At 44.0% G+C, this 9,924-nt stretch overlaps 1 protein-coding gene across 1 annotated transcript in view; it reads left to right on the top strand.

Moving 5' to 3' along the window:
• Positions 1-9,924, top strand: part of cplane1 (ciliogenesis and planar polarity effector 1) — a 196,667-nt gene that overhangs the window by 77,234 nt on the left and 109,509 nt on the right. Inside the window, exon 19 of the mRNA XM_048594260.1 lies at positions 5,760-5,869. Coding sequence (XP_048450217.1) covers positions 5,760-5,869 — 110 coding nt within the window. The remainder of the gene's footprint in view (positions 1-5,759; positions 5,870-9,924) is intronic.

Raw genomic sequence — 9,924 nt, 5'->3', positions numbered from 1 at the left:
GGCCTAGACCCTTCATCAGATGAAGGGTCTAGGCCCGAAACGTCAGCCTCTCTGCTCCTATGATGCTGCTTGGCCTGCTGTGTTCATCCAGCCCTGCACCTTGTTGTCTCGGATTCTCCAGCATCTGCAGTTCCTACTAGCACTAACAGAGGTCTCTTTTATGCAACATCAAAAACCAACTGAATTCAAACTCCTGGAATCCAGTGCAAACCAGTCAACTCTTCAACTATTAGCATTGTCCTCAGAGAGCTTCCACACACTAGAAATAAAACCTAACTTGAAGTAATTTTCAGTTAATTTTTTTCTTATTTATTCATGGGATGAGGTTGTCACTGGCTGGGCCAGTATTTATTGCCCATCCCAGAGGCAAGTTGAGAGTCAACCCAATTGCTAAATTAAAGAGGCTACTATCTCTGGCAGAGAGATAGGACCGGGAGACTAGTAACCAGATGGGATTTTACAACAGTAGTTAACACTTACCATTTGACTAGATTTTTAATTCCAGATTTTTACTGAATTCAAATATTACCATCTCCATGGTGGGATTTGAACCCGCATCCCCAGAACATTAGCTCGGGTTCTAGACTACTAGGCCTCCTCTGCCTCCTCTGTTAGTAACTGCTAGCAGGGACTGAGGATTGCGTGTTTTGTAGAAATGGAATGTTCAGCAGAGGGCAGCGACGATGCTGATTGGCGGTTGAGGTGAAGATTTGCTTCAGTGCAGTCACCAGCAGCAGAAGGAGGACGTCAGCAATACTCCCTCCGAGTTCGAGTGAAGACAAGCGTTCAGCAGAGGGCGGTGAAGACGATGATTGACGATTGGTGTGAAGATTTGCATTGGCACAGTCACCGTGACCAAACAGGGGTTTGAGGAGAAAGTGTTGTCCCTTGACAAGCTTCAAACACTGTGGCATATCTGGGAGGGGGAGATGTATCTGGATGCTGTGTTTCAGGAGACAGTCACACCTGGTAGGTTAAGTACTTCAAATTTGGTCAGTGGCTGGGGACAGTAGTGGGATCCTGCATTCAGGAACAGAGGAGCCTCAGCTCTTGACCTTGTCCAACATGTATGAGGTACATGCTCCCTGTGTGATGAGGAAAAGGGCTGCAGGGAAGATGAGCCAACTAACCACTGCACCGTGAAAAGGAACCCCTCTTTCCTGCACCACCTCTTTAGCCACGTTTTTGCTTCCCTTTTTCTCGTGTCCCTATGCCAATTTGCAGGTGGCTCGGGCTGTAATCAGGAGATTATAACCCTTGAGGACCTGTTCTTTAATTTCATTCGTAGCTCCTGATAATCCCTAAAAGTGGGGGTGGGGTGGGCAGGAAAGGGTAAAAACTTCCCCCAGTGGGGAAGAAAGCAACAGACTAACATCTTTAGGGGTAGATGCCACTGTGTGGAAAAATATGAAAAAAATGACAGGAAAGGAGAACTCAGGAGAGGTTATTAAAGTCTCCAGCACAGACACAAATAGGACAGAGTGTTTGGAAAGGGTTAGGAATCAAACACAGGATGAACGAATGACAATGAGAAGAGGGACGGTTAATACAGGACTGAAGGTGTTGTGTTTGAATAAATGCAGCATAAGAGAAAGGTAAATGAGCTTGTGGCGCAGATCGAAATTGGCAGGTATGACGTGGTGGGCATCATAGAGACATGGCTACAAGGGGAAAGATAGGCAGATGGACAGAGGGGGTGGGGTTGCCTTATAAATAAGAAATGACATTAAATCAATAGTAAGAAATGAAGTAGGGTCAGATGGTGTAGAATCTGTGTGGGTAGAGTTGAAGAACTGCAGAGGTTAAAAAAACCGTAGTTGGAGTTATGTACAGGCCTCCAAATAGTAGTCAGGAGCCAGAAGACACCAGTAGACAGAAAATGTATGTAAGAAAGGCAAAGTTACAGTGATCATGGGGGATTTCAATATGCAGGTGGGAAAATCATGTTGGTAGTGAATTGTAAGACAAGCAGTTTGTGGAATGTCTACGAGATGGCTTTTTGGAGCAGCTTGTGGTGGAGCCCACTAGGGAACAGGCAATTCTGGATTTAGTGACGTGCAATGAGGCAGACTTGATAAGGGAGCTTAAGGTGAAGGAACCCTGAGGAGGCAGTGATCATAATATGATTGAATTTACTCTGCAATTTGAGAGGGAGAAGATAGAGTCAGAGGCAATGGTATTACAGCTGAATAAAGGCAACTACAGAGGCATGAGGGAGGAGCTGGGCAGAATTGACTGGGAGAGGAGCCTAGCAGGAAAGACAGTGGAAGAGCAATGGCAGGAGTTTCTAGGAGTAATTAAGGAGATGCAGCAAAAATTCATCCCTAGGAAGAAGCAGCATGGTACAGGGAGGATGAGGCAATCATGGCTGACTAGGGAAGTCAGGGATAGCATAAAAGCAAAAGAGAAAGTATATAATGTGGCGAAGGGCAGTTAGAAGCCAGAGGATTGGGAAGGTTACAAAGACCAACAGAGGGCAACGAAAGAAGAAAAAAGGAGGGAGAAGATTAAATATGAAGGTAAGCTAGCCAGTAATGTAAAGGAGGACTGTAAGAGTTTCTTTAGATATATAAAGGGCAAAAGAGAGGCAAAAGTGGAAATTGGAATGCTGTAAAATGACACTGGAGAGATAGTAGTGGGGAACAAGAAACTAGTTGAGGAACTGAATAATTACTTTGTGTCAGTCTTCACAGTGGAAGACACGAGTAATATTCCAAAAATTCGAGAAAGTTGGGGGCAGAGCTGAGTATGGTGGCCGTCACGAAGGAGCAGGTGCCAGAAAAATTGATTGGCCTGAAAGTGGATAAATAACCAGGACCAGATGGACTACACCCCAGAGTTCTTAAGGAGACAACTGAAGAGACAGTGGAGGCGTTAGTGGTGATCTTTCAGGAATCACTAGAGTGAGGGAGGGTCCCAGAGGACTGGAAAATCGCTAACGTGACACCCCTGTTTAAAAAGGAACTAAGGCAAAAAATTGAAAATTACAGGCCGATTAACCTGACCTTGGTCGTGGATAAGATTTTGGATTGTAAAGGATCAGATTTCTGAATACTTGGAAGTGCATGGTACAATAGGGCAAAGTCAGCATGGCTTCATCAAGGGGAGGTCATGCCTGACAAATCTGCTAGAATTCATTGAGGAAGTAATGAGCAGGGTAGACCAAGGAGAGCCAATGGATGTTATCTACCCGGACTTCAAGAAGACCTTTGACAAGGTGCCGCACAGGAGGCTGCTGAGTAAGATAAGGGCTCACTGTGTTAGAGGCAAGTTACGAGCATGGATAGAAGATTGGCTGTCTGGCAGAAAGCAAAGTGGGGATAAAAGGGTCTTTCTCAGGATGGCAGCTGGCGACAAGTGGTGTTCCATAAGGGTCAGTGTTGGGACCACAACTTTTCACTTTATACATTAATGATCTAGATGAAGTAACTGAGGGCATTCTTGCTAAGTTTGCAGACGATACAAAAATAGGTGGAGGGACAGGTAGTATTGAGGATGTGGAGAGGCTGCAGAAGGATTTGGACAGGTTAGGAGAGTGGGCAAAGAAGTGGCAGATAGAGTGTAACGTGGGAAAGTGTGAGGTCATGCACTTTGGTCAGAAGAATAGAGGTATGAACTGTCTTCTAAATGGGGAGAAAATTCAGAAGTCGGAAGTGCAAAGAGACTTGGGAGTTCTAGTCCAGGATTTTCTCAAGGTAAACTTGCAGGTTGAGTCAGTAGTCAGGAAGGCAAATGCAATGTTGGCATTTACTTTGAGAGGACTTGAATATAAAAACAGGGATGTACTTCCGAGCCTTGATAAGGCTCTGGTCAGGCCACATTTGGAGTATGGTGTACAGTTTTGGGCCCCATATCTCAGGAAGGATGTACTGGCCCTGGAGCGGGTTCAGAGAAGGTTCACGAGAATGGTCCCAGGAATGAAAAGCTTAACATATGAGGAACATTTGAGGAGCCTTGGTCTAATCTTGATGGAGTTTAGAAGGATGAAGGGGGATCTAATTGAAACTTACAGAATACTGAATGGCCTGGACAGAGTGGATATTGGGAAAATGTTTCCATTGGTAGGAGAGACTAGGACCCAAGGGCACAGCCATAGAGTAAAGGGAAGACCTTTTAGAACGGAGATAAGGAGCAACCTCTTCAGCCAGAGAGTGGTGAATCTATGGAATTCACTGCCACAAAGGGCTGTGGAGGCCAAGTCATTGAGTACATTTAAGAAGGATATAGGTAGGTTCTTGATTGTCAAGGGGAAGCAAGGGGTATGGGGAGAAAGCAGGAGAATAGGGTTGAGAAACTTAGGAGCAATGATTGAATGGCGGAGCATACGTGATGGGCTGAATGGCCTCATTTCTGCTCCTATGTCTTATGGCCTTATAATATTGAGCCAGTCGAGGGTGGTAAGTAAACAGCAGCTCCAATCGAAGGAGAAACCCGTCCAGCACGTCCTTGCTGCTGTTGTGACTTCTTCTACACCCTAAAGCCTTCTCTGAGGAGCTTCAAGCGGAACTTCCTCAGAAGAACCAAAAGAACTGTGGATGCTGCAAATCAGGAACAAAAACAGAAGCTGCGGGAAAAGCTCAGCAGGTCTCGCAGCATCTGTGAAGAGAAAATTGGAGTTAACGTTTCGGGTCTGATGACCCCTCTTCAGAACTGCTAAGCTTTTCCAGCAACTTCTGTTTTTGTTTGGATTCATCTTGCCAAGTTACCCTGGATCCCATGAGCTTTTACCTTCTGTGTCAGTTTCCCATGTGGGACCTTGTCAAAGGCCTTGCTGAAATCCATATGCACTATATCAACTGCCCTACCCTCAGGAAGGGTCACCAGACCCGAAACATTAACTGTGATCTTTTTTTCACAGATGGTGCCAGACCTGCTGAGCTTTTCCAGCAACTTCTGTTTTTGTAACTTTCTCATAAACCCTGGCCTGATGAAAGGATGCAACCTTCCCAAACCCAACCAGGTGATAAAATGCTGGTGCAACCAGACAATTTCCTCTCATATGGGACTTAGTTGATGATTTTGATTTTTAGCTGCCTTAAGGTGGTAAGGAAATGATCCATATCCCCGCCTGCTCCTTGTATCATGTCCAGGATGCTTGTCATTATTTTACCAGCACACCATTCCTTCAGGTATTAGGTCTGTTGAAATTCAATCTGTTATCCCAGCTTCTCTCTTCAAGGTTACTGCCCAGTCAGCTGTGTATCTGGTTTTACTTTGGATTTCTGGCATCTGCTGTATTTTGCATTAACAGGCCTTGCAGATGCACCTCAGAAGGCAGTACTGGAATTGTGTGTCGTTCAGAGTGAACCTACCTTCCCTACACTCTCAGAAAGTACATTCCAGACCCTAACCACTCAAGTGAACCTGCCTCCCCCACACTCTCAGACCCTCACTAGTTATGGACATGAGGTGATGGACAAGCTTGAAGAACATAGAACAAGATTTGTGAGAAGAGTAGTTGTGTTGGGTAAGAGAGAAGTATTCAAGAATCACACAGGTTGATGAAGAGAGCGACAGAGGACAGGAGAGAGTGAGATATCAGGAGACAGGGAGAGGACAGACTGGAGAGTGACAGGGAGAGTCAGGGTGGTAACAAAGAGGGAAGACGTGATGTGGATACAAACCGCTGCCCACTCTCATCATTATTGCTGCCGAGGATTATTAACAGCAGCACTCACATTGTTTGGTGAGCAGACTGAGCTCTGTCAGCGCTGCCTGAAGGCTGCCATTATAACATGCATTGTGTCCTTTCCTGACAGGCTCTTTTCGAGATCTTTGTGGGTTATGCTGGATGTTCCATGTCCGTGAGAGGTTGAGTGAGAGCTGTCGCAAGTATCAAAAAGCCAGAGACAATACCAGATCATGCCAGGTACTTCCTCCATCCCTCTGCACAAAACTCTGAGAATAGAAATAATAAACTCAGGACAATGTAGTGATGTTTGCTTTTTAAATGTTGGTTTGTTATGGTGCTGAGTTTTGTCTCAGAGCTGCCCATTAATCCTAGAAACATAGAAATTAGAGCCTGAAGAGGCCATTCAGACCTCTGTGCTGTTCGGTCCCTCAATATGATCATAACTGATTCTGTATCTCAAAGCCACAATTTCCCCCCGTACTACTTCACAATTTTGATGTCTAGAAATCTAGCTGTTTTTTTCTTAAATATATTCAATGACTTCGATTCCATGGTCATGGGTGATAGAGAATTTCACAAGTTTACCACCACCTGTGTGAAGACATTTCACACCAGAGGCGATAACCTAATGGTATTATCACTTAACTGTTAATCCAGAGAGCCGGGTAGTGTTCTAGGTCTCGAATTTGAATTCGTTACAAAAATTCTGCAATTAAGAGTCTATTGATGACCATCAAAGCATTGTTGATTAATGGAAAAACCTATCTGGTGTCCTCACCTGGCCTGGCCTATATAATACTTCAGAACCACAGCAATGTGGGTGACTCTTAATTGCCCTCTGTGCAATGAAGAATGCAGCCCAGCAAAATTCTCCTCATCCCCAGTCTGAGATGGCTCATCACATTATCCTGAGACTGTAGTCCAGCCGGGGAAACGTTGTCCTGCCTTATCAGAATTTCATTCAGTGAAACGCTCAAAGAAGAATGTTTCTCCGTTCACAAACACTGCTAGACCCTGCTCAGTTTCTCCACTCCTTTCTGACTGACAAACTCAGGTTAAAACACTCACCAGGTTTTTGTACTTAACAGAAGATAATTGTTTACGATAAACAATTGGTCTTTTATCTTTGGCACTTAGGAAATATGAATTGCTGACTTATTACACTATATAACATAAACTGAACCCCTTTTAAATTCCCCTTTTGCAAACAGACATACAAAGACAGACATAACAAAGATATTAAATAACAAATAAAAATAAATCAGGGAAACATAGTTCAATAGTACCAAAACAGAAGATGCTGGAGAAGGTGAGCAGATCTGGCAGTATCTGTGGAGAGAAAACAGAATCAAAGTTTCGAGCTCCGTGACCCTTCTTCAGAGGTTATATTGAAGAACTGTTCTTTGCAACCTCACCCCTCGCCTATGGGTTGGTTACTCTAAGGTTAAACCACCACAGTCATCTCTCTCGAATACAAGATCAGCCCTACGGTCATCTGGGAATTTGACGACTTTATCTTAGCTTTGTTTCCTTGCCATTGACACAAAGTTGCATACCAATGCTCTTATTCACTGATTGAGAATTGGTCCTTTCACTGTTTCTAAAGGCATTTATTTCTCCTTGAACAGGGGATTTGTGGTAAAAGGTGTGTAGAAGCCAGCTAGCTATTACTAGGGATTTTTTGGTGCTACCACAGAGGAGAGAGAGAGAGAGGTTTTGTGCTGCTTTTACTTACAAAGCTGTGTTTCCTTGCTGCAATGGCACCACACAAGCCATGGTCACTTGGATAGGAGCCAAGCCAAACATTGCTGTAAAGCAGTTGTTCACCTGAGTTCAGACCCATCAGCTTCATTCTGTCTCACAGAATTGTATAGCACAGAAGATGCCCTTTGACCCACCAAGTCTGTACTGTGAAATGTTCACTACTACCTGCATAAGCCCCACTTTCCTGCTTTAGACTCATAGCCTTGAATGTTATGACATTTAAAGTGCTCATCCAAGTATTTTTTTTAAAGGTTGTAAGGTTTCCCATCTCAACCTTCTTCAGAGGCAGTGCATTCTGCACCCCTTCACTCTGTTGTTGAAAGGGCTTTTCTTCCAATCCCCTCTAAACCTCCTGTTTTTCACTTAAAGATTGTGCCACCTAGTTATTGACCCTGCACTTAAGGGAGCTGCTGCTTTCTATTCACCTTGCCTATGCCTCTCATAATCTTACACAGCTCAATCAGGTCTATGTTTCTATCTCCTTTTACTCTCTCAGTTCTGAAAGAAACACAACATTGTATACACCTCACAGTGTGCTCAAGAAAATGTGACTTTTAAAATATAACTGCATCATCACTTTGCTTAGTCTCCTTGGTTTAAAGCACCATCTTTCTTTTTAAGTCCACAGTCCAAAAATAAAGGAAATAAAAATATGTGAACTTGACAATATCCACAAACATCCACTTCCTCCACCACTGACACTCTGTAGCAGTAGTGTATTATCTACAAGACACACTGCAGAAATTCACCAAAGAGTCTCAGACAGCACCTTCCAAACCAATGACCACTTCCATCTAGGAGGACAAGGACAGCAGATATATGGGAACACCACCCCCTGCAAGTTCCCCTCTAAGGCATACGACATTCTGACTCTAAAGTTTTATTATTGTTACTGGGTCAAAGGTCATAAGAAGTAGGATCAGAAGTAGACCATTTAGCCCATCGGGTCTGCTCCACCTTTCAGTGAGATCACAACTGATCTAATAATCTTCAACTCCTCTTTCCTGCCTTTCCTTTTAACCATTGATTCATTTATGATTAAAAATCTGTTTATCTCGGCCCTAGGTTGTTACAACCTCTCACTGAGTCAGGCATTTAGAAAGTCCATTTCCCTGACATTCACCCTTTCATGTCAACCAGGTTGCCCTGATTGAACCAGATTAACAGCCACAATCAGCTTCACTGTGGACTCCACCCCGCAAATTTGCACAAGACTTCAGCTAGGCTGTACTGGGGAACCTTTACAGCTTTAAGGTACAACCTCTGTTCCAGTCTGTAATGAAAAGCAGCTGGTTTGGTTGCCAGTGATAATAATAAAAGGCTCGGGTCCCAAGCTTGATGGAGAAAACTGGTTGCTAGAGAGTCACCTTGATTGGCTCAACATTTTTCAATTAGAAAATGGCTTCCTGAGTGAAGTCCTAATTAAATACCTGGACGTTTTTCAGGAAGGTCTAGGGACTATCAAAGGAGCCAAGGCCACCTTACAACTTGACCAGGGCACAATTCCACAATTCTTCAAGGCCTGCTCGGTGCCATTTGTCTAACATGCAAAAGTAGAGGCAGAAATCAGAAGTCTGGAAAGTTAATGAATTAATGAAACCAGTCCAATGTGCAGAATACGAAGCCCAATGGGTGTCTGACTGTGGGGATTTTAAACAAACAGTAAACCATTTCTCGAGCTGGGAGAATACCCAACCCCTCGGTTAGAGTATTTGTATACAAAGCTGGCAGGAGGGTTGTCCTTCATGAAGCTTGACATGTGCCATGCTTACTTGCAGTTGCATTTAGACTAGAATTCTCAAAAGTATGTGATACTTAGTATCTATAAGGGCTTGTACCAATATACATTTCATTAACCTATTCAGTATTTCAGTGGATAGTGGAGAACATTTTGCATGATAAGGTTTACCTCAGGTCGCCACTTACTTAGATGACATCCCAATAACAGGAAAAACTAACAAGGAACACTGAGAGAACTTGGATATAGTCCTAAAGCATTTCTTCAAGGCAGGCATACACATGAGAAGGGAAAAATGCGTGTTCCAGGTTCCCCCAAGTGACCTACTTGGGCTACAGAGTCAACAAAGTGGGGATACCTCCATTGGAAGATAAAGTGAGGGCTATCAGAGATGCCCCGGCTCCCATGTCTCTCTAGGAGCTTGGGTCTTTTCTGGATCTGGTAAATTATTACAGAACATTCGTACACAACCTGGCATCCATCCTGGCACCTTTGCTTCAACTCATTAAAAAAAGGGCCAGCCTTGGAAATGGCCGCTTAGACAGGCCTTCGCTTTCTATGAAGTGAAGAAACAGCTGTCATCCTCTGTGTTGGCACACCGTGATCCCAAGAATGATCTGGTATTGACGTGTGATGCCTCCCCATACAGCATCAGGGTGGTATTACCTCATAAGTAGCCCAATGGAGAGGACCGGCCAATAGCTTATGCATCCAGGACTTTGGCTAATTCAGAACATAAATATGCCCAGGTAGAGAAAGAAGAATTGGCGGCCATATTTTGAGTCAGAAA

Source organism: Rhincodon typus, chromosome 3, assembly GCF_021869965.1.
Source record: "Rhincodon typus isolate 14 chromosome 3, sRhiTyp1.1, whole genome shotgun sequence".
Lineage (NCBI taxonomy): Eukaryota > Metazoa > Chordata > Chondrichthyes > Orectolobiformes > Rhincodontidae > Rhincodon > Rhincodon typus.
Note: the sequence above shows the minus strand (reverse complement) of the source record. Positions and strands in the feature narration are given on the sequence as shown.